Genomic DNA, 26,768 nt, shown 5'->3' on the forward strand with positions numbered 1-26,768 from the left:
GCTTTGTTTCTTAGAGTGAACCTGCTTTTATCAACTAAAAGTATAATCAATTATTTATTTTATAAATTTTGCATCAAACTTTTAAAATGTTTAACCTGTTGACCACACTAGTTTTATCCATACTTTTAAAGATCTTTCTCAAAAGATAAATTAGAGAAATACAATTTTATCAAACTTTATTTTTTAAACACATAATGTAAACCTGGGACAGAACTGTTTAAATTATTTTAGCTCAGACCCCGACAAATTACTGTAAGATAAGACATGAACATTAAACTATATTTTAAATACTTGTGAGCAGAGTTGCCATACTTTAGTTTTTATACATTATAATCTCCATGACTTCCTAAAATTAAATCTTTATGTTTTTTTTAGTATTGACAATTTAAGATCAATAAGGTAAAAATTTTAACCGCTAGATCTAAGAAAGCTTGTATAACAGCGACTCATTTCACAAGAAATATTCATTCGGCAATTAAATTTGGGTTATAGACTCATATACTTATTAGTCGCTATAAATTTTGATTTTTAATCTATTGTGCTCTAAAACTTAGTTTTATAGCAAGTGCCGGATTTGCTTCAAAGAAAATTTTTATCATAAACTATGTTTGGCAATTTATTTATTGAACTTTAATGAAGAATCTTTTTATCTTTCACCAACTTTTCATAATTTATTTGTTTGTTAAAGTATACTATTTAGAATTTTATGTATTTAACGTGTAGTGTATAAGTTTTTTTCATGAAAATTTAAATTTAATTTAAGTTTATAAGAAATCAGTAAATTAAAATATTTAAAGTATACGTAAAAACTATTATTTTTACTAAAGCTTTTATAACGTCGGTGAACTATTCCGTTTTTATACGGTTACGTTTCTTACTCGATACGTTTCTAAATAGATTAATTTAAGTTGGTACCAGGGGCGTGTTTTGACTGGTTTCCTGTGAACCCCCTGAAAAAAAAATATAAGAAAAAAGAAAAAGTATTCTTAGATATCACTAAAAACATTGTTTATTGACTTTGTTTTGGTTATTTGATAAACTTTGAATAATGAATGTTGAATTTATAACACTAAAAGATTATAAGTTTCCATAACATAAAATGCTCGTTTTCGTCCAACTGAAAAAGATTTCAAATAAAATTTTAATTGTTACGTGATGATAGGTAAAAGTTTTAAAGTAGCATTTTTTTTTTTCTAGAAAACTTTTCTAAATGATTTATTATCAAGATTTTACATTCTATTTTACTGGTATTTTTAGATTGTTTAAAGTTCAAAAGTTTTTATTTACCTTAGAAAATTTTATTCCAGCTGTGCTTTTTATTAATTCTTTTCCAAACAAACTATGAAAATTAATGATAATGCTCGAAAATATTATGTTCTCAATTGTTTTATTTAACTGACTTGCAATTTTATTTTTGACAAATTCTAAAGGTTTTTTATTGAGATTTGAATTATACAACAGATTTATTAAGTTTGTTTTTTAAAGTTTAAACCAATGATTATAATATACTAAGACTACCTGTAAGTTTTGGTCTTTAACTACCTTTATTAGTCATAATACAATGTTCGTTACTTTCGTTAGTTAAATAAACTGAATGTAATATATTTGTTTTAAATAACGGATTTTGATATACAGTTTGTAAGTTCATAACTTTTTTCTGGTTCTTTTAGTTTTAATTCATCTAAATTTAATACAGTATAAAAAATAAAAATATATAATATTATTTTATTACTACTTATATGTTTTTTTTTTAATATTTTTAAGCAGAAAAAATCATTTTAAACACATAGTTTTTCGGCTAAATATTTCTGGCAGTGCATACTGCATACCATATAAATACGTACTTAAGCGGCAAATTAAGAACAAAAAAAATTGTGAGCCCCCTTTAAAAAATGTCTAGACACGCCCCTGGTTGGTACACTTACAATTCGATCTATTTTTGTTTTATATTTATTAACTTGATCTTTTTCGACTTATCAGAATTCTATGTTGGTTAGTTCTATCTCGAATTTTGCTAACTTAATACGTTTTTAACTTGATTTTTTATAACTGGTAAAGTTTCTAGCTTTTATTTTCGCAATCATTATATTTATTAATTTGTCTCTTCATAAATTTATTTCAACGTATAAGAATCTACCAACTAAAAACTTACTATAAACTAAATTTTACTTATACATTGCGTACCTAATATTTACTTTTTTGATATACTGTATCGCTATATCTAATATGTTTAACTTAGAAATACAAACTAAAAACTTTCAGTACAAAAAGTATTACTAAACCATAATTGGGTATAACTAAAACCTTTTATTTTCCATCATTAAAGTAACAAAAAAGTGGGTAAGTATTTAAATTAAAATACATAGTGGTATAGAAGTAAAGTTTTGTATTTTATTTAAAGTAAAACATGTAAAATTTTAAAACACAACGCGTTGTTTACTTTTAAAAACAATTACACAATTGCTTATTCTTAACAAAAATGAAAATAAGAGTTATTTTCTACAAGTATTTAAAAGCTTATTATTAAGTAATCAGTTAAAGTAAAACAAACAAAGAAAAAAATAGAACTTAAAGTTTTAAACTTACTTCAAATAAAAAAATACCAAATGATAAAAAATATACACTAACAAATTGATATACACTAATTTTTATGTAAATAATTAATGTTTAAGGCGCATTTAGTTAAAATTGTATAAAAAAATTGGTACACAATACTTATCAAACTTATCTACATTTTTCAATTTAGAAAAAAAATATATACATGTGTATACATTGCTGACAATAATTATATTAAATATAAGTTTTCATAGTTAATTGAAGTTTTATAAGAAACATTAGTTTCTTTTAAGGACTTTAAGATTTTAAATAAACGCTTCTGAAAATTAAAAAGCTTTGTTTAGTTAATAACTAAAGTTTGTTAGTTAACAAGTTTTTTTTTGTACTTTAAATTTAACGGAAAACGTAAGGAGATAATTAAAACGATTTTCTAACATAAAAACATCACTTTCACTGTTTTTATATAAAAAACAACCCAACATAGAAAGTAAATGCTTGAAAGCAGGCTTTGATGTCTAGTAGCGGGGTTTGATATTTTGTTTCTAGCAGGTATTGATCTTAGGAGCTTAGTGCAATCTGCAGACATTCATGTAATCAAGCACAACAATCAGTACTGCTTAAATTGTTGAATTATTCAGTAGTGCTATAATTGGAATTTTTAGAGAGTATTTTTACAGAGCAGTCTTGTTATTCTAAATTATAACTTTTGACACAAATCATTCGTGCATAGAATTTTAAACTAAAGAAAACAAACTTTTTATTAAGTGTTTAGTGTTCAGTTGACATAGCAACACTAGCATCTGTAGTCCGTACAAGTCTAAAGAAAAAGTACGGATTTTAAATCTAGGAAAAAGTGTGTACTTTTTATTTATGTGTACTGGTTGATACCTAAATTTTTTAAGTCAAATACTACCGCTTTAACTTCCAATATTAGTATATATATATATTTTTTAAATAGAAATACAACTTCTTTTATTTTTTATTAAATTTACTAGCTTTAAAAACAAATATTTGTTTGTTTCATATTAAGATAATGTTTTTGTTCGTTAAATAGAGTCAATAGTCTGATAAAAAGTCTAAATAGATATTATTGGACCATTTGGATTTAGAATATGGTCCAACTTAATTTGAAAGTTTAGTTAGTATTATGTCTCTTATAGTGAAAATTATCGACATTCATAAATTTTCTCTTTACATATATTACGAAAACACTAAGCTTAATTTTCTAATTAAGATAACATAAACAAAATAAAAACTATCTAATTGAACAGTTTTATTAAGTGCAACTTTATATATTGCAAGCATGTATGGCTACCATCACTCATATACTTTTTAATTTCTTTCAACCCTTCTTTCTTCTGTTCTAACGTTTAGATTACAGGCGTCTGCCAAAGCACCCAGCGGTAAAAAATGCCCAAGAAATGTTGCTCTACAAATAATAAAATAATAATCTTAGAAAAGTTTAGTAAAAAAAAAAGTCGATTGTTGTATGTTGCATTGCAGTCTGATTTAGCGATGCTTTATTAGTTTCTTGAAAAGTATAACATTAATTGCATAGTTGTACTCTTAGAAGTCATGAATGAGTTTTGCAATTATATTTATACTTTTAAATAAGCTAACAAGGGTCGGCTGCAGTTGTAAGGTTTTAGAATTTTTTTTCATACATAATATTATGCAAATTAGGTAAGGTAAAAATACAGCACTATATTAAGCACATCTATCTATACCCTTATCCCTAACCAACCTTCAACTGTATAAGAATAAACCGAGTTTTTTTTCACTTAAACCTTAAAATAAAATTAAGTATAATTTTAGCTAATCAAAAGCGCCTTAAATTGCAGCCGATGATTTAAAAGCCACTATGTTACTACAAATATGTTGCTATTAGTAGAGTGCATGCTAAACAAACATACTTGGAACTTCTAAATTGGAAGGTTTTCAAGATAACTAAATACACTGGTAAAAAAGTTTTTAAGTATACCTCCTTAGCTTTAAATATCTTTAAAGCTAATGTTTTAAAATTTGTCATGTACTTTAATAGAAAGAGTAGCTTAGATGAAAATTTTTCTTTAACTCCTACAAAAATTCCAATTCAACAGTTTATAAACAAAAATAGCAGTAAAACTTTGATATTTACTAAAGGTAAATATAGTTCGTCTAATATAAATACAAAACACAAATTTAAACCAGTAGGAAAAAGTCTGTTAGCATATGTTAGTCATGGTCTTTGTTTTTCTGATGATGTTACTGATGAAGTCAATAAAGATACTAATGATTATAAAGCTAACTTAATTAAGATAATAAAGCATTCAAAAGACAAAACAACTGTGAATAGATGTGAAAAAATTGAAAAACCCCAACACTTGTTTTCAAAGCAAAATGTTTTTAAAATTATCAAACTGAAGCATTTTGAAAAAAAATGTTTAGAAAATATTTGGATAAAAAATAAACTAGGAGGCTATGAAAAAAGTAAAATTTATTGCAGTGGCACTGATAAGCCAAACAAAAGTTCTAGTAAAGCTATTTTTCCAAATACAAATGTTAAAAGTAAAAAACCAAGTATATTTTGGAATGATGTGTTAATAAAAAACTTAAGTGGATTTTCTTTAAGAAAAATTTATGAATCTCCATGTACAACTGCTGGTGATAAGCTAAAGTTAGAAAAAATTATCAATGACCTTTTTCATTTAAATGAAGAGAATATTTCAAGTGACTCAGTTAAAGTTTGTTGTTTTTTAAGTGAAAAAATCAATTATAGTCTAGATTGTTAATATATAACTAATATTAAAGTACAGAAAAAATGTTAAGTAAATTACTTATATTAAGCTCATATTTGGTTGATATTAATTTTACTTTAAAACAATTAACCAAATTTTTCTTTTAATTTAAAGTATTTAAAAAAACATATATAAAAAAGTAGAGATTAATACAAAAAACACATTATGACATTTCAAACCACTCTAGTCAAATATTAAGGGCATAGGGGGGGTGGGGGGGGTAAACACCCTTTTTTGGTTTTTGATCTTATTTTATATAGTTTTTACTAAGCTACAAGATGCTTTATACAGATTTAAAAAATTCAAAATAACTTTTGAGATATAGCCGGTCAAAGTCGGAGGCAACAATAGGTTCCTTATGGGAGGCGCAAACTAAAACAGCGATTAACTAGAAATCACTAAAAATTTATCTCCTTCCACGTTTTTTGAGATAACTACCTCAAATTTTCAGGACATGTTGCTTGATATATTTAGAAAATTCTGTCGGAACAGAATTTGAAAAAATTAAAAAATAAAAATTTTATAACAAAAAACAAAAAAAAACTGTTCAATCCAACCACAAGTTCAATCTAACAGGTGCACGACTATTCAAATTTGGACAATTCAAATTCCGACAATTCAAGTTCCTAAAATAAAACTGAAAGGGCCACAAACAAAAAAGTAATGAATATTTGTCTAATATAAAAAATGCATATGTAGGTCATATTTATATCTACAAGATACTTTTTTCTTTTTGCAAAACCTTAAATATTTTTTGAGATATAGTTTAAATAAGGTAAAAAATATAGTTATTTTTAGTATTTTTAAAGTATCTTGAAAAATGTTTAACATTTTGCAAAAAAAAAAGTGGCCTGTAGATATTAATAAGATCAACATATGTATTTTTAATTTTTTTCTAATTTATATTACTTATTGAGATATAGTCTTTTGAATTTTTTTTAAGAACTTGAATTGTCAGAATTTGAGTTGTCCAAGTTTAAATTGTCATGTAATCAATCTAACATACTAAAAAGCAAATAAAACAACAAAAAAACAAAGAAAAAAAAGTTTATTTTAACACACCTTTTTCCCTAATTGTAGCAACTTAAATAGGCAAAGAATTCTTAAATCTAGTAAAATACACTTTGACGCAAATCACCCATGACACAAAATTTTTAAGAGAAATACACTTAAATTTATTATAGCTGAATGGAAAATTTCATAACAAAAGTTCTTAAACACAATAACAAAACATTAAACAACCTAAACCTCAAATAGCAAGAAAAAACCTGCAGCTGCATGAAAGAAAAATGCCCTTTAAACAGTAACTGCCTAGGAAAAAAATAATTAACTAAGCTACTATAAAAACAAACAACATAAAAAAGTTTTACTTGGCTTGGGTTCAACAAGCACAACGTTCAAAAATAGATACAGTAATCATAAGGCAAGATTTAGTAATAAATTCAAAAGACATACTCCGAGTTATCAAACTACATATAGGAGTTCAAAGACGCAAATAAAGACTATAATTAAAAAAAGTAAATACTCTGCAGAACTAAGACAAAACCAAAAAACAACAAAACATGCCACTTATGTAGCCTAGAAAAGTATGAAATTGGAAAAAAAAAAAAGAGTTATCACTTAATAAAAGAAAACAAAAAAAAAACTTAAGTAAACACTTTGAACATTAGTTTTTTTTTTGTATTAGTAATATTTAGAAACGTATATAAAAAAGTTTTAAACTTACAAGCAACCATAAGTATAAGCAAAACAGTACTATTTTTTTTTGTCAATAATAATAGTTTTAAAACTAATAGTTTTCAACATATAGTTTTTAAATAACATATTTTTTACTTTTAGTTTAGTTAAAGAACAAGTTTAATTTGTTTCATTTATAAAATAAAAACATCTTTAATTTTAACAATTTATTTTACTTTATTGAAAAATTAATTGCACAAAACTAGAATGATAATAGTTTTATTTCTGTCTAGCTGCAAAAATACCTTTTTAAATACCTGTTTTAAATTTATAAGTTTAAAATGATTAACTCTTTAAATTTTTAGTGTTTAGTTTTTACATGTTTTATATAGTCTTTGATTAAAATAAACTTTTAACAAATTAGAGGCCATTCTAAATAGATTAAAAGTATTTTTTTTTTCAGTTTCCAGATTTCCTTTATAGACTTGTGTTGGAACACAAAACTAAATACAATTCAAGAGTCAATAAAACTTTTTATGTTTTATAAAATAGTCTTATAATTTGTACTTCAAGCATTGAAGTAAGGTTAAATATTAATTAAAAACAAAACAGTTATGGCCTTAAGCAGTTATTTAATTGAATAAACTTGCATATTTATGTTAAGCTGACTTAAAAAACTATATATCACATAAGTTTATAAAATGTAACGTTAAAAGGCGTTAAATCCTGGAGATCCTGATAAGCTAAGCTTATCAGAATAAATACCACAGATGTTTTTGTGTCAAAACTTTATTCCGACAAATGGCGTTTCACTGCTCTCAAATAAATTTAAGAACAGATCTTAGAGCTTTTTTGAGACTCTGTAGATCTGTTCTTAACTTTATTTGAGAGCAGTGAAACGCTGTCAGTCAGAATAAAGTTTTCACACAAAACATCTGTGGTGTCACATAAGTTTATTAAGTAGTTTATTTTAAATTAGTAGTTTTACATACTATATTTACAATTCAAAAGTTTTAAAGTTGATTATATATACAATTTTTTCTTTAAAAATTTATCAGTTAAAAAAGTTTCCTCAATGAGCTCATCAGTACTAAAATTAAATTCTTATCAAATATAATAGAAGATTAAATAAATAAATAAATAAATATATATATATATATATAGTTTATTTCAAAGTTTAGAATAAATAAAATACAGTATAAGTGTTTTATGAAGTTTATTGCTAAAATTCCAGCTGTTTGAGTTAGAATTAAAAACTCAAAAGTATATTACAGTTTTAAACAAACTTTTGTTATTTTACTTTTTATACAAACACTTTTTTGTCTTTTGCATCCAAAGTTTATATATTTTAGTATTTGTTAAATTCCAACAATCCAAGTTATTTAAACTATACAATAAATGAGTCCTAAAAACTTGAGGTTTCTAGCTCAAAAATGAAGAAGGGAGATTTCAAATTAGTTTTGATAATAATTAATAATGAAAATTTTTTTGCATTATGTTTGTATCTGAAACTTTTTACAAAAATGTCTATTTCTCAAAAAATAAATAAAAATTTTTATTTTCTATAAAAAATGACTTATAGTTGATACTTTAAGCTTTGATGTAAGAACCAATGTTAAATTTTAAAAAGTATGTTTTTACCTCATATACCCTTAATATAAGCTATTTTAAAAAATCAACTTTTTCTAATTTAACATAAAACTAAATATTTGAAAGTTTTACAAGTAACTCAAGTTTAAAAATTTTATTGTCAAAACAATGTTTCACTTGTTTGAAACAAATCAAACCAGATCCTCAGTTGAAAAATAAATCTTTAATTTTTTAAAATATATACTTGCAAGAAGACATTAGGCTAAACTTGAGATAAAACTGGCATTTATGTGTAAAAAACAAACAAAATAAAATTTATAGTATAAAACTAGCTATTCAAAATATATAAATACGTCTTTTCTAATTAAGATCCTAGTTTACTGGAGTATATAATATTAACAAACTTAAATAGTGCTCGTTTTTAATTACATTAACACATGTTTCTGTGTCTTAACAAGTTAACACCCCACATTGTTTCCTTACAGTATTTATTTTTTTACAGAGCTCCAATGAAGTGTGTTAACTTGTTAACACACAGAAAAATGTGTTAGTGTAAAAATAAAGAGTACTGTTTAAATTTGTTAAGGGCATAGGGGGGGGGGGGGGGGTAAACACCCTTTTTTGGTTTTTGATCTTATTTTATATAGTTTTTACTAAGCTACAAAATGCTTTTTGCAGATTTAAAAAATTCAAAATAACTTTTGAAATATAACCGGTCAAAGTTGAAGGCGCAAACTAAAACGGCAAATAACTAGAAATCATTAAAAATCTATCTCCTCCTATGTTTTTTGAGATAACAACCTCAAATTTTCAGGAAATGTTCCTTGCAATATTTGAAAATTCTTTCATAACAGAATTAAAAAAAAATTAAAAAATAAAAATTTCATAACAAAAAAACTAAAAAAAAACTGTTACTTTTGTTTTTTTTTATATAAAGTTTTTATTTTTTAATTTTTTAGAAATTCCTTCCGATAGAATTCTCTAAATATATCAAGGAACATTTCCAGAAAATTTGAGGTTGTTATCTCAAAAAACGTAGGAGGAGATAGATTTTTAGTGAACTAGTCTACTTTGCCGTTTTAGTTTACGCCTCCCATAAGGAACCTATTGTTGCCTCCGACTTTGACCGGCTATATCTCAAAAATTATATTGAATTTTTTAAATCTGTAAAAAGCATCTTGTAGCTTAATAAAAACTTATAAAATAAGATCAAAAACTAAAAAAGGGTGTTAACCCTCTATGCCCTTAATATTATATTGTGACATAGTTATAAGTTTTGTTTAAAAAATTTAATAGTATTATAGATTTGTGGTTACTTTTATTGGTTTAAATATTTACTTGTACAATTTAAAAAATGAATATTTTTATCAAATTTTCTTAAGTTAAAAAATAATGTTTTTTTAAATGAACACATGAACTATATTTCTTGTTCCTTTTATTTAATGAAGTTCCCCAGTCAACGTTCACTATTTCAATCTTCTCATAGGTAAATGTCATGCATATTCTTTGGGGGTTCCTTATTTCTCTGATGCAATGTAAAATGTTCCATTTTTTGTTATAATCAATGTTATTGTTTTTTAATTTCTAAATATATTTTGACAGTTTGGTGCAGTTTTCCTTGTAAATTTTCAAATCTCTAATATGACCATACCACCTTGTTTTAAAAGCCCCCCTCACTTCTTCCAATGTATTGCTTTATTTCTTTTTGTGGTCACCTAGCTTTATAAACTAAAATCTTGGTGAGGCATTTGTTTTTAAGTGGGCAGTTTTTAAGTTGGTTTTTACATCTGCAATTACAGAGTGAATCTTTTGTTTCTGTATTAGTACTTTTATTTTTTCTTTATTATTAAAAGTTCATTTATTGTGCCCTTGAATTAACCTTTTTATATTACTCATAAAACTATATGACAACTTTCAATTATTTTTTTTATTAAATTGTTTAGAATGCTGTTTTCTTTAAAATGCTTGCTTATTAGATCAAAAATGTTTTTCCTATATTTGTCTCTACTGATTTGCAAAATGGCGGATTAAAATAAATAACTTCTCTTTATAATTTTCTTTTCTTTTTTTGTTTGTTAAAATCTTTTGTATAAGTCAGTTTGTGTTTAAAATTTAATTTGTCTACTGTGTTTTGGTATGTGCATATACTGTTGTCAAACTTTGTTTTTGTTTTTAAATAATCCAATCAGTCTATTTTCTACCATTGCATTAAATTAAAAAAAAAAAAATTAGGATGATTAGAATTGTTGTTAATGTATCTAATTTATGTGCATTATTTTTGTACGGCTTGAATTCTTTGTTTGCAAGGTCTAATGTTACGTCTATAGAGTTGCATATAGTTGCACCAGTATCTATCTTTAAATCAATGTCATTAAATGTTATAGTTGTTTTCTTCTTTTTGTTTTCTAAATCTTATTTTTTTTATTTGGATAATGGCAAGGACATTGTCTCTATGACTGTCTAAGCCTATCTCTTTAAAATCATAAAGGTATTCAAGCTTGCTTAATGCATATAGCCCGATTAGATTAAGGCCATAGGGGGGGGGGGTCCACTTTGTTTTTTACAACTTGATCTTATTTTGTAGAATTTAATCTGAGCTATCAGACACTTTTAACTGCTTAAAAAAACTCGAAGTAATTTTTGAGATATAAGCGATCAAAGAAAGGGCATTCAATAGGTTCGTTATGGAAGGCGAAAACTAAAAATGCGAAAAAAGACTATTTCACTAAAAATCTATCTCCTCCTTCATTTTTTGAGTAATCTTTCTCAAATTTTTACAGAATGTGTATCATTAAACTTTAAAGAGATCTATTGTAGGAATTTTTTTAATTTTGAGTAAAAAAAAATTATTGTCAAAAAACTACCCTTTTTTTTAGTTTTTTGTGGATAAAATTTTTATTTTTCAAAATTTCAAAAATTCCAACAATAGATCTCTTTAAAGTATTAAAAGGAACATTTCCTGAAAATTTGAAGTCTCTAGGTCAAAAAATGAAGGAGGAGATAGGTTTTTAGTGAATTTTAAAATTTCCGAGAAAATTGACCCCAAAAAATTTGCGGTCCATACGTTTATATTGGAAAATTTTTACAAAAAGTTAAATATCTCAAAAGTTAAATGATATTTTTGAATTCTATAAAAACTGGCTTATAGTTTGTACTTTAAGCTTTTATATAAAAGCCAAAGTTAATTTTAGTAAAAAAAAATGTTGGACCCCCCCTATGGCCTTAATTTGACACCAAAGAAGGAGCTCATGGGAATGTTGTCTTTTTTGGTCCAGGTTTTTGTTAAAAATTAAAATTGTTTTACATATATGCTTAATTAATTCAATGTCCCTGTTCTCTATTGTAGTGTATTTTTTTGCAAAGTTAGTGCGTTTACCAACTGGTTTTCAGTTATGCTGGGATAAAAATTATCAAAGCTTATAAAGCATTTGTTTGTTTTATTTTGGACATTATTGAACTATTTGATTAATTCAAGTAACTGTAAAAGTTTTTCCACTGGACCAATCTTGATGTGTATCTTATCTTTGTCACATCTCTTTCAAGATGTTTTTACTTATCCTTCCAAGTTTATTTTTATCTGGGTTTAAAACTAAGAGTCTACTTTTTATGTTGAAATGGAATTGTTTCTTATGGTCCTTTACTGTTATAAAGGTATCTTAGATTGAGTACTTGGGTATTTTTATGTTTTTGTATTTTATGTTGGTAATTATTTCTTGAGACTCAGAATTTATTTGTTTTGATTAGGTTTTTGTTTGAGATTTTATAAGTTTAAGTTATGTTGTTGCTTAAAAGCTTCTTTTAGTTACTTAGGTTTGTTTGGTATAGGTTCCTTGTTTTATCTGCAAATAAAATAATTTTACTTTAATTTAGCATTTGCTCTAAATCTATTTGCCATCATATTCTAAATTACACAATTAAAAATTAAAACCAATAAAAGTAACCACAAATGTATAATACTTTTAAATTTTTTAAGCAGAATTGATAATTCAAGTCACAATATAAAGGTTTTTTTTTAAACAGTAAAAGCAGTAATCCATTTCTAGTGTTTTAGTTACAAGAGTTTTGTTTTTTCACAAGCCTGCTAATTGTAAGTTTGTTTATTTGTTTAAAGTTTTTAACCTCACAATACTATTAACTAGCTTATATTTTTGTAACCTTAGCATGAACTTAATATTATAATTTTTCTAAATTGATAATTTTAAACCATCAGTTTTATTTTATTTGTTTTCACACATAAATTCCAGTTTCATCTAAAGTTTAGCCTTGTGTCTTCTTGCATGTTTATATAAAAAAAGGTTTTACAAATTTTATTATTCAACTGAGGGTCTTGTTTGATAAAATTTAAAAGTTTAAGTGGGTTACTCTCCTTATCATTAAGTTGGGAACTTTTATTGTGATCTCTAAAGTAAAAAGTACAGTTTTACAAGTAAAACAATTGAAGGTTTTACAAAAATACTTGTTAAAAGTTCTGGCTGTTACTTGGTTTCTGCTGAGCGAATTAACTAAGTGCAATGCTTATTCAAAAATAATCAAATATTAATTTAACACAAAAATTCGTATGCAGGAAAAAAAAAAAAATTAAATTAATTTTGTGTTATTTTTTTTTCCAAGTAAACACAAAATACATTGTTTAATTTTGTTTAACAATATTGAATGACTACTTAAGATTTCTATATTTTTTTACTAAGGTTCTTGAATTTAATTTTTTTAGATAGAAGAAGTTGATGATGAAGAAACTCGTAAAATAAAACTAAAAATATTAAAAGATCAACACAAATTAAAAGAAAAAGCGAATAGAGAGAATAGCTTAAAACACGATCCTGTTTTAGTTAAAACTTTAGCAGAGTATTATCTTCTTCCTAGGTCTTTTAAAGATTTGAACTGCAGAAAAGAGGAACATACAGGTTAATAAGTCTATTTTTAAAAGGTTAAAAAAAATAGCAGTTACGGTTAAAGTAAACTTATCTTAATTCAATATTAAATATTTTATAGTTTGTATTGACTTTCTAACAGTTTAAGTGTGGTAAGGTTAGTTTATAGGAATTTAAAAAACAAATCTACTTAAAAAGGTTGCCACACACTTGGGCAACTAAGGATGGTTTGAAATTTCTAAAACCTCAAGCAAATTTGAATTTCTTAGAGGTTTATGAAAAAACTCAGATTTGCTGAGACTATTTTTTTGTGAGAAACTTATGCTAGTTTGAAAAAAGATTAGTTTTTTGTTAGAACTTAATTACTTAATTATAAAATATTTTACCTTTTAGTTAGCTTTTATTGTGTCATTCAATTTTTGTTAACATTATATAGTTTGTTTCAGTTATCAAGTAAAATTTTCTGCTTGAACTAGATATTTGCAACAGTTCAATATTTTGAATTGGTTTTGAAAGCTGAAATATATAAATATTGTGAATACATAAACAACATTCATACAAAAATAAGTTTGATTAAATATCATAGGGAAAGGCCTGAAATTTCTGCTTGGCCTGCTGCTATTTTAAATAATTTAAAATGTTTAGCAAACTTAGCTTGTCTACTTTTTAACTGATTAATTTAATGACTTAACAATGCTTAAAGTTTTAACTTAATTTATGTGTATTTTAGCTTATGTTTTACTAATCATGTATTTTATTATCTGTTTAAGGGCATAGGGAGGGGGTCCACCTTGATTTTTACAAGTTGATCTTATTTTATAGAGTTTTATCTGAGCTGTCAGACATTTTTAACCGCTTGAAAAAATTCAAAATAAATGTTCAGATATAAGCGATCAAAGTCGGTGACCTCAGTAGGTTCCTTATAGAAGGCTTCTTTCAACTTTAAAGCCAGAAGAGCTAGGCAATACAGCTATTCCATGGTTCCTGTATACCCTGTACAACTCTTTCTAACCCAAAAATATTTTTAACCTTGTAATACTCTGCTGCGGTTAACGGTAGAGAGTTGTCTTCTTTCATTTTCTTCTCTCAAATTTATTTCATGTTATAAGCAGTTAATTCACTTGAACGTGGCTTGCTTTTGGCTTTTTTGTTATGCTTTTTGTTGTTTCGTTGCCTTGTAATTGTCTTTCACAGTGCATTTAGCAGTTTGTTGTAACATTAAACATCGTTACTAGCGTAACGATGTCAATTGCTTTTAACTTAGGCTGTTAAGCCGAAGTATTTTATTTTGTATTATATTGCTAGTACAGTTTGTTGTATTTTTCGCACATTTAATCATTGTAAATTCACTCCCAACTTACAGACTCTATTTCAGTTATGTAAGCAGTATAAGCTATTTACAACCTTATAAACCTACTTTCATTAAACAGTAGTATAATTAGTCAACACTTTATAAACTTACTATATTAATTAGCTAAGTCAGTCTAAACACTAGCTTAAGAACGAACCTAGGACTATTATATATTTGCGCGTTATAGTCTGTAACCGCCAGGCCCGCGTTACATATATTACCAAGCATATATTTTAAGACATTTTAACCTGTCTAACAAGAAAAGTCCTACCATTTTTAACTCTGTACTTCTAAACAATCCCTGCGCTACATCAAAATAAGAACTGGTGTTATTTGCTCTTCTTGCGCCACATATTTTGTTGTTAATAAATACTGATATACAATTGTTTTTTAATAGACTAAAGTCTTCAATTAGGTGCGCTAAAATTATTACCAGTACATTTTAGCAATTTTATTAACAATTCTTGGCGGATAGAAGTACAAGAGTCGACTAGGTCAAACTTTAAAGAACTTTACGTTTGTTTTTATAAACTAGTAAACCAGTTTAAGACTTAGTCTGTTTCAGTCCACTGCATTAGTTTAGATTTTAATCACACTGCTTTGTTGATGCAGTCAGTTTTATCTTTACATATACTACCCACATTGTACTTAGAAGTGTTGATTAGTCTACACATGGTATGTGTTAAAAATTTTCTTTATGGTCTTTAATCGTTATGTATGAATTTGTTAAGGACAGTGTTTTAATGCTATTTATTTAAATAATACTTGTTAAGTTTTTTATTTTCTAGATTAGGGGTCAGCAGGTCAAAAAAGGAAAGTTAATAATGTGCTTAAAAAATATTTTTTGCTCATTTTTTTAAACAAAAAATAGGCAATAGATCACTCTTTATTGATAAAACCTTTTTTTTGTTTGTTTTGAAGATAAATCTATGTACAGTTAGTTTTAACAAAATTTTGAATGCGGCTCGGGAGCTGCAGTTTGCAGACCTCTGCTCTAAAGCAATATCTTTTAAAGTTTTATCAGTACTTTTTTTGTAACCCTTAATAATATATTCATTTAGTAATTTTTATATTTACTTAATGATTTTTTATTTATTTTAAAAGTTTAATCAAAAGTACAAATTCTTACACTTGCCTATGTCCAGCAACAATTCTTATATCTTCAACAATTTGTTTTTAAAACGGCAAAATTTGCACCATTTTGATGATATCTTTATCAAAAGCCTGTAAATGTTGGATCTGCTTAGGAGTTTGTGTTGTTTTGAACCAGTATATTTTTTGTTCTTATGCAGCCACATGATCTTCTTCTTAAAGAACTTTGCCTTCCACCAAATATATTGTACACAATATTGCGTTTTTTGAATTAGTGCTTCTTTGTACACTTCTTATTTTGCACATGGAATGTTTTTGTTGAGGGTTCAACTTCGAATTTTTTAAACTTTAGCATTTTGTTTTTGAAAATAGATTAGTAATAGTACTCAAGTATAATAATGAGCATACATAAAATAGAATAAGATTATAAAAATCAATTTTGACTGACCCCATTTAAAGGGCTTTAAAAATATTTATTACAAGTTGTAAAATTCCAAAATAAATACAATACAGTTGTTACATATACGATTTTAAATACAATCCTCAGATGTTTAAATTTGAAATAAATCAAGTACACATTAGGTTAGTAAACAAATTACTCAAAAGTACCAGACACATTATGACTTTATTATTAAATATTGTACATGACACAAATCAGTCGAAAATCCAACTTTGTTTAAAACAAACAACTAGAAATTACAAAACCACATTAAAGTGACCATGAGATTAAATTTATTTATTTAACTTTAAGAGAATATTTTTAATATGTCGTCAAGACGATACAAATTTAAAAGCAGAGCATTATATACAAAAGCAAATACGAAACAGTTGTACTGTATTTTTTTAATTTTATAGTCTGTAATAATATTTTAAATGCTGTAAAAAGGGGTTAATGAAAATTGCGTTAGATAATCTAAACTTATTATATTACATATTTTTTTGTTATATATGTTTTATTATAATTTACCATAAATAAACTGACTGAGGATATGTTCGGGAAAAAACGTAGTGGTTTATTAATATATATATATTATTACAGCTTCATTGTCTGTATATTTGTAAACTTTTAAGTTTATGTGACATATGTTTGCTTGTTTAAATTTGAAGTAACTTTTGAGATAAAAGTGATTAGTTTTATAAAGTTCAGTATTCTCTTAATGAACTTACTAAAAACTATTATAGGCAAAACTAGACTATTACACTAAAAGTAATGTGTTTATTGTGATATACGGACTAAAACTCCATAGAAAACTTATTTAGACGAAATTTACAACAGTCAGAAATCAAAGCATAAGACAAATATTTAAAGGTTTATGGAGGCTAAACAAAAATCTTAACGTTTCAATTATTATATTAAAAGTAGAAGTTGAAATGTTGTCAAATGTTTTTTTTAACATGAAATTTTCTTATTAAAATTTAAATTTTAGCTATATGTTTTTATATTCAATAAAAAAAAATATTACTAAGTTAAATACACCAAATAAAGATTAAATGTGATAAATAAAAATATTATTAGTTTTAGTACTTCTATACTTTTTAATGCTGCCAAACTAAAAACATAAAAATGGCATTAAACTAAAATACACGAATTAATTAAACATGCTATTATAATAACTATATAAATGTTTAGTTTGTGTAACTTGAGTTGCCCTCATATGGAATTTGAAATGTTAAATTTTGTGTTGTTGTAATTTAAACTATTGGGTTTGAGTTTCCTTGCAGCAAAGTTAAAGTATGTAATAAAAAATAGTGTATAAAATAACACTTATACTTAAACAAAACTCTAGAATTTTCAACAATACTTGTAACACTATAGAAATCAAGGATGACAAAGACTTTATGAGTGAAAAACTGAAACAAAAATTGAACTTTAAGATAAATTCTAATCATATGCTAAAATCAAAAAATGAATATGAAGCAAAACTTGTAGCAGGTATTTTTGTATTTATGTGAAGTTATATATTCTTCTATTTTTTAAGTGTAAGGGTATTGGGGAGATAAAATTTGTTTTTGTAGTCTTTTTTATAAAGTTAATAATGCTACCAGCTACTTTTTACCGTTTTTTAAAATTCGAAGTAGCTTTTGAGACAAAACCGATCAATTTTATAAATTTCGATAGACTTTTAATGAGAGGCGCGCCTAGGCCGAACTATTATTTGTAAAACTAGACTATACACTAGAAGTCTTCTCCTCCTATAGTTTTTGAGCAATCACTTTTATATACAAATAGTGTCACTTTGGCATTTAAAGTCTATTTAGCACTGAACTCATTTTGCATGATTCTTCTTTTAGGCTTATATAATATTTGTACTATTATTTTTAAAAATATAAAAACAGTCTATGCAAAATGTTAATCTAAAAGTTTACAAGCTTTAAATGTGTTACTCAAACTTTGTTTTTGAATTGTAGTATTAGTAATTTTAGAAGAAACTTAAAATTTATTCTAATAAGATATAATTTATAAATTTGACATTAATTTTAATACAATAGTTAACGAAGATATTTTGATATATATATATTTTTTTCAACTTAAAATAATTGTTTAATAGGCAATATATAGATGCTATAGTTTTCTTATTTTTTTTTCTAATTCAGATATAGCTTAAGTTAATTTTAATAAGCTTAAGTTTTAAGCTTAAACCTTAAGGCCATAGCGGGGGGGGGGGTAAACCATGCTTTTTACAAGTTGATCTTATTTTATAGAGTTTTTTCTAAGCTTCAAGATGCTTTTTATTGTTTTAAAAAATTTGAATAATTTTTTGAAATATGACCAGTCAAAGTCGGGCCGCATAATAGGTTCCCTACGGGAAGGGAAAATTAAAACAGCGAAAAAAGACTATTTCATTTAAAATCTATCTCCCCCTACATTTTTCAAGCAATTTTCTTCAAACTTTCACAGTCTAATCTTTATACAATAACAAAAAAACGTTACTTTGGAATTAAAAAAAAAATTTGTAAAAATATATTTTTTTGAAAAAAAAACATTTTTATTTTATTTTTTGTAATAAAATTTTTATTTATTTAAACTATTAAAATTCTAAATTAACGTTTTTTCCTTTTATTATAAGGAATGTTTCCTGAAAATTTGAAGAAGATTGCTTGAAAAATGAAGGAGGAGATAGATTTTTAGTGATTTTTTTTAATTTCCGAAAAAATTGACCCCAAAAAATTTGCGGTCCATACGTTTATATTGGAAAGTTTTTACAAAAAATTAAATATCTCAAAAGTTAAATGACATTTTTGAATTCTATAAAAACTGGCTTGTAGTTTGTACTTAAAGCTTTAATATAAAAGCCAAAGTTAATTTTTGTAAAAAAGAATGTTGGACCCCCCCCCCCCCCCCTATGGCCTTAAATGAAAGTTTATAGATATAAATTAAGTAAATATTGATATGCATTGTACAAATAATTTTAATAGTTCTTGTAACTTGAAAGACTTTTAAAAATTGTTTTATTTATATCAAAAATACATATAACTTTAAATATTGTAATACAAAACGATGTTAAATCTAGTTTTTCAATACTTATTTATGTGTTATAATATTTGTATTTATAATATTAAAAGAGCAAATAAACTTAATTCAAAGTTTTTTACCGGGAATATTATTATTTTTTTGAAAACTTTGAAAAATAGGTTTATTTAAAGTCATACTAGTAAAAATTTCATTATACTCTTTTTGAGAGGATACAGTAGCTTTTTTAGATATTTTTAGGGTTTATTAGCAGTATCTTTCGCTTTAAATTTATTTTTTACTTTACTGATCGTAACTTTAGTTACACCTTAAAAAGATAAACCTGGGATAAACTTAAAATCTTATATACTTGTTTTAGTTTTAACAATAGTATAATAAAAACAAATAAAAAAGGCTTCTTGTTTCTTAAATTAAAAAAGATTTTTGAAAGTATATCTGAAGATTAATAATATTGGTATTGTAAGAAACTTTATTACCTTTTTCCAATTAAACGCGGTTTGGGACCACTGTGTAACTATAGTGAAACGTTTTTAGATTATATAGAAAAAAGATATCAGTAAGTGAAATATCTTTTGTCGATATGCATTTTCAAAAGTTGGTTAGAATGTGAAAAGTAAAATGTAACCGTTTCAATATATTATTAGATTTTGAGAATTTAGTTTAACTTGTTCTGATAATTTTAAAGTTCTATAACTTAGTTATGTGTTAAAATAAGTTTTGAATTTTTATTACGTTCCTTCTGTAATTCATGACTGTGGTATAAAAGAAAACATTTTGATGAATATTATATTTTAAAAAGTGATATAAAATCTTTAGTAAATGTTGTATATGCTTAGTTGCTGCCTGATGCTTAAGAATAGGGGTCGGCAAACTTCGACCCGCGGGCCAAATGCAGCCCTCACAGTCAAAATCTGCGGCCCACGAGCTCCTTTTCAGCCAAAAATTTACGTTTTAAAAGTAATAAAGTTTAAACATTTTGTAATAAAAACTTACAGTTAGACTCTTATTTCAATAAATATTTTAATTAGTTTTAATTTATTATATTTTTTATCTTAAATAATATTTTTCTACTGATTACTTTAAAACGTTTTAAAATAAATGCAGCCCTCGAAGGTTTTGTTTCTAAATAATGTTGCCTGCGAGCACTTTTTCCTAGGATAAATTAAGAGCATAAGGCTGCAGACTCTTTAGAATATGGGTGAAAAAGTTTTTAAGAAAAAGGACCAGATTTAATATAAACATTTTTTTTAGCTATATGGACTTGTAAAGAAATATCTTTGGCGGCTGTGGAATTTCGATGTGTGATTTAAACAATTTTTTTACTAAAATTAAAAGTTTTTTTAAAAAGAGCAAAGTAGAAATAAAACAATTATATAAGCACTAGATAGTATTGAAAACCAACTTAAGAGCAGATTTTAAAACTATTTCCATAGAATGCTTACTTTTATCTGTTTTTCACATGTTTTTTTTTTCAAACTAAAAAATACCTCATGGAGATTTCTGCTTTGTTCGGCCTACTTTAGAACATCATCCTAAAAATTAATGTTAAAGTAGTTAAATTTAATTTTTGATAAACCATCATAATAAACACTATTTTAAAACTTTAAACAATGCCTGTTTCAAGTATAATTTATTAGGTGTTAAGAAACAAGTTTATTCTAAAGAAAAAACAACTGTTCTACTACAAGACAAGTCAAAGTATAAATTAAAGTTACAAGAAACTTATCCTAAAGAGCCGAACGACTATGTTTCAAATTATGATAAAGGTTTGTTTTAAGCTTTTAGCTTGACTATTTTTGTTTCCTGTAATTATAAACAGTTTCAAAAGTATATTCTAAATATTACTAGAAATAATTGATTTTCTGGTTGTTATAAAGTTGTACTATAGAGTCTACAGTATAGACGACGTAGCAAGCAGCATCAAATGAAATATTTTAAAGATATTTTCGTATATTATTACTATTCTGAAACATCTTTAAGTTAAATTATTTAAATCATGTTGTAAAAGCTTATGTGCATACTGAATATTGAGATTCAAATAGTGGTTAATTTAAAGTTGATTTGATTCTTTTTGTGCATTTTTTACATTTCTTTTTTAAAATAAATATATTGCATTGTTTATATACTAGACTAATTGAACTTTTATTAGATAGTAAGCTGGTTTTAGGGCCATATGTTAGCGAGGGAGGAGTTATATTTGTTACAAGTTTGTCTCGTTTTATATACAGTAACCTCCTATTTGAGTATGCACTTTCAACTTAGCGAAAAAGTGCATAACAAAAGAATTCTGGTCTTTATTTACCTACATTAGACCTAAATCACACTTTTATTCTTTTTAAATATGCTGCAAAAAAAGTGTTCCGGATGGAAATTCCAACATGTTGGAATTGGTTTAATAAAGTTTTTTTATCCTGATGTGTGTGTGTGTGGAGAAACTTATAACCTAGTACTTTTGCTTATAAACAATGCTCCAGGCCATTTTCAAGCTTTTAACATGGTTCTTCAAAGGTTGTATGTCTTTTTTCCCTTTTAATAAAACAAGCTGGAAACAACAAAGCGATTTCGGAGGTATTTTAGCTGTTAAAAAGAGATATAATTTCTTGCTTTGAAAAAAGTTGTTTTGTTTTTCTATGAGCTGGATAATGACAACCGAAAATTACATTACATAATAAATACAATGAATTTATTTAGTTAAGTAACCTGTCAACTAGGTACGCACTTCCTAGGTACTAATTGCCGATATGGTACGCACTTTTTAGCCGAAAAACGCTGTGTTCAAAGTGCGTACCTAGTTGGCAGTTTACTGTATTTTTGTTAAGATTTATTAATTTAGTTTAATAGTAACAAATTATACAGTATCCTTCTTTTATTACACTGACATATGTCACACAGAAACATATGTCAATGTAATAAAAGAAGGATACTGTATAATTTGTTATTATTATATATTCCAGTGAACTTGTTTCGCTAGGATCTTTTGTTAACAAACGCTTAAATTTATATTTTTAATAGTTAATTTAGTTTATTAATTTATTAATTAATGCTTATTTATTTACTCCTTTTTCAAAATTTATAACAGTCTTATTATATAACATATATGTATTGTATCTGACATTATTTAATAAAGTGTAGTAATTATGGCTTATCTTTAGTAAACACACATTCACCTACTTTATATTATATTCTTTTCTTGCAGTACTTATAGTTTTTAATAGAGCTCTGTTGAACACAGAGAAAAATTTGATAGTTCAGTAAAAAATGTACTGTGCAATGGTTTTTATTATTGTTAAAAAATATAGTAATTTTGAAATTTCTGTTTTATTAAGTTTTTTTTTTTATCATAGTCGTATTAAAAATAAATACAAGAGATTTTTTTAATTATGTATAACTTTTTTACTCGTAGCTCTTTAAACATTTGTTAAAAAAGTTAAATAATCAGAGTTTTAATTGTCATGTATAGGTTATTGTCAATTGCACTGTTCATTATTACGTTAAGGGCATAGGGGGAGGGGGGTAAACACCCTTTTTTGGTTTTTGATCTTATTTTATAAATTTTTTACTAAGCTACAAGATGCTTTTTACAGATTTAAAATATTCAAAATAATTTTTGAGATATAGCCGGTCAGAGTCAGAGGCAACAATAGGATCCTTATGGAAGGCGCAAACTAAAACGTCAAATAACTAGAAATCACTAAAAATCTATCTCCTCCTACGTTTTTTAAGATAACTACCTCAAATTTTCAGGATATGTTCCTTGCAGTATTTAGAAAATTCTGTCGGAACAGAATTTAAAAAAATTAAAAAATAAAAATTTTATAACAAAAAAACAAAAAAAAAACTGTTTTTTTTGTTTATTTTTTATATAAAATTTTTATTTTTTATTTTTAAAAAAATTCCTTCCGACAGAATTTTTTAAATATATCAAGGAACATTTCCTGAAAGTTTGAGGTAGTTATCTCAAAAAACGTAGGAGAAGATAGATTTTTAGTGAAATAGTCTATTTTTGCCGTTTTAGTTTGCGCCTCCCATAAGGATCCTATTGTCGGCTTTGACTTTGACCGGCTATATCTCAAAAACTATTTTGATTTTTTTAAATCTGTAAAAAGCATTTTGCAGCTTAGTAAAAACTATATAAAATAAGATCAAAAACCAAAAAAGGGTGTTTACCCCCCCTATGCCCTTAAATAAATACACTGTAATATTTTTGTTTTTAATATTGGACTTGATATATAATTTTTGAGTTGAAAACTTTTTTTTATATGATTCCTACATTTTTCATATTATTTAGATTAAAAACATGACAATTTAATCAAAAACATTATATTTTTGTATTAGTACTTGTAGGTTTTTTTCTTATTTAAATTATAAAAAACATTTTAAAACCAACATTTTTTGGCTTAAAAGTGCGTACTCAAGAAGTTTGTAATAAACTGCAGGTTACTGTACTTTCATATCAGCTGCCAGATTATTTTCACTTGAGATATATGTGATTAAAGTTAATGAGTTCAATTGGTTCTGTTTAGGTTAGAGAAGGTTAAAAATAAAAAGGGAAAATAATTGTTTTAATAGTCTAACTTCTCCTACAGATTCCTAAAAAGTAGTATTAAACTTGAATAAAAACAAATTTTACAGTAATCTTCCTTTATTGTACCAACATATGTTTCTGTGTGTTAACGAATCAACACACTTCAACTGGGTTCTGTAAAAAAATAATTACTGTAATTAAAGAATAGAAGCATAGAGTAAAGTAGGTGTATACATGTTTTCATTAAAATAAAATAATTTCTACAGATAATAGTTAATAATAGGTAAAATACTTAATATTAAATCCGACTGTTATAAAACTATATAATATTTGTAATTATTAAGTCTAAAATAAGTAAAGTAAACTAAAATACACAACAAAACAACAAATAATAATATAAACAAACAATTCACGTTAATGGAAAGAAAAACTGATTCAAATTTTACTGTTGTTAATCAATGAACAAAATACATTTATTACATCTAATAATTACGTCACAATATAAATGAGGTTATTTTAACTATTTAATTATTATTGCAAAGTATGTTAATTTATTTTTTATGTATGTGATCTATTTTGAACAAAATAAAACAAATATGTTAGTTCAAATGTAAAAGTCAAAATTTAAAAAATTAAAATTTTAGAAAACAAAACACTGACTTTAAAAACGAAAATGCAAAATAAGATACAAATACGCACAAAAACTCAAATCAAGATTTTGTCAGTAGTATTCTAATATATTCTTTAAGTCTGTACAAATATTAATAACTGTATTAAATAATCCTTAAAAAAACTTTTTTATTGAAAAGTTTGTTTTGCGATAAATAAAACAACACTTGATAAATTAAAACAGGACTTTTTTTGATTAAGTTAAAATAACCGATTACAAAAAAATATAACCTAGGCATAAAAGAACTACTGTTTCTAAATGTTAAAAAAACACGGTGAGAATTCAAACAAAAAATTAAATTAAGAGAAACCGCTTTATTTTAGTGAAATCGTTTGATTCAAAGAAAACTTAATTTATAATGTTTCTCGCCCAATAGTGTATAAACGAGCTATTAGAGAATTAAGCAGGTTTTATTTTCAATTGTCGAGCGGAGTTCCTGACGCTTGAAATTCAATGCCATCTAATTTCACAAACAATTAAAAAATTCCACGAAGAGTTGATTAACTTTTAGCCGGTTCTGAACATCGGACGTCAGTTATATTTAATGAACAGTAAGAAAAAAAGCTCCACAAAGAGTTGATATATAGTTTTCATTTCCATTAAACAACTGTAATAGACCTTATAATTTTATCTTATCTCGCACCGATCAAGAGCTGAAATCGAACTGATCACGACAAACCACGGCTAACCAAAATAGAAAAAACCATAAAGAATTTAAACAAGCTGCGGAAGTTTGCAGTGAAATATTTTTTTTTTTAATATGATGGTCTTTGTAAATATTAATCTCTATAAAGATAAAATTATTAAAACACCCGAAAAAGTTTAAAATATTTTTCAATCTAAAATTTCTTCTCTAAGTTTTTTTTCAAGCTATGTTATTAAAATGTAGTAAAATAAATAATAATAGTAAATGGGTTTGTAATACATACAATGCTAATTAAAGTAATTTATAAATATGTTTTTAGGTGTGTGTAAAAAAAATCTTTTAGTAAAAGTTTAATAAACAGTCCTTTCAACTAAATATAGCATTTTAATTGTTTATTCAATTTAGCCTCTTTTAATGTACTAATTATAGCATTCAACTGTATTTGCCGTAAAAGTTTAAAGCTTAGCATCAATTATAAAACTTATTTTTACATAACTAGATAAGCTACTTATTACTTTTACCGCTTTTAAAAATTCAAAGTAACTTTTGAGATATAAGCGATCAAATTTAAGCGTTTAATAGGATCTTTATGGGAGGTGGAAGCTAAAGGGCAGAAATAGACTATTCACTAAAAATCTGTCTTCTCCTTCACTTTTTCAGCAGTTTTTTTAAAAATATTTGAAAGTAATCTTTAATAAATCTTAAACAACTTGTACCAAACATATTTTTTAATTTATATAAAATGAGATTTAAAAAAAAAACAAAATAATTGATTTTTTTTAAATTTTAGTCATAAATATCTTTTATGGCTTTTTTTTCCAAAAATCCGCATTCTTAAAGTTGTTTGTAATATAGAAAAGTACTTTTCTAAAAGTTTGAATTAAATTGCTTTAAAATGAAGAAGGAGATAGGTTTTTAGTGAATTTTTCAAAATTTCAAGAAAATCGGTCATAAAAATTGTTGATATAAAACTTATTATATTTCAAAAGTTTAATAAATTTTTTGTCTTATAAAACGTATCGTATAGTATATACTCTAAGCTTTTAAATAAGAGCCAATGTTAATTTTTGTAAAAGAATGTTGGACCCCACCTATGCGTTTAATAATGCTTGTATTAGGTTAGAATTTTAGTTAGTATGTTTTTTTAATAATAGCTAACTGACGAGTTTCAATTAAATAATTAAACCTAGGTCTTAGTCTACTGAAAGGTTGTGGTCTAATGATATAAGTGGTGTGAGCAAACCATTATGTTAATTTTAGCTTGTCTTATGGCACATGAAAGTCCAGTCTGGTGTTTTCTTTATACAAGCGTATGAGAAAGAAATTTTATATTGCTATTTTTTTTGGAATTTTAAAGTAGTTGCAAGAAATCTACGTTCTCCTTCATATTTAAAGTGATTAAACTATAATTTTGCAGTAGCTGTTTCTAACATTAGAAGAAAAAAATCTTGTAGTAAGGATTAATAATAAAGATTAAACATTTAATGCCATAGGGGGATCCAGCAATTTTTTACAACAGTTAATTTTGGCTTTTATATGAA

The 26,768-nt window shown here is 25.4% G+C and overlaps 1 protein-coding gene across 1 annotated transcript in view; it reads left to right on the plus strand.

Annotated features, from left to right (window-relative positions):
* Positions 1–4,590: 4,590 nt before the first annotated feature.
* Positions 4,591–26,768, plus strand: part of LOC145831646 (HEAT repeat-containing protein 4-like) — a 95,384-nt gene continuing 73,206 nt past the window's right edge. The window contains exons 1-4 of the mRNA XM_082938955.1: positions 4,591–5,279; positions 13,312–13,504; positions 17,731–17,847; positions 21,024–21,152. Coding sequence (XP_082795081.1) covers positions 17,754–17,847; positions 21,024–21,152 — 223 coding nt within the window. The 5' untranslated portion in view covers positions 4,591–5,279; positions 13,312–13,504; positions 17,731–17,753. The remainder of the gene's footprint in view (positions 5,280–13,311; positions 13,505–17,730; positions 17,848–21,023; positions 21,153–26,768) is intronic.

The sequence above is a fragment of the Thalia democratica genome, chromosome 3, assembly GCF_965202585.1.
Source record: "Thalia democratica chromosome 3, ktThaDemo2.hap1.1, whole genome shotgun sequence".
In the NCBI taxonomy this organism is placed as follows: domain Eukaryota; kingdom Metazoa; phylum Chordata; class Thaliacea; order Salpida; family Salpidae; genus Thalia; species Thalia democratica.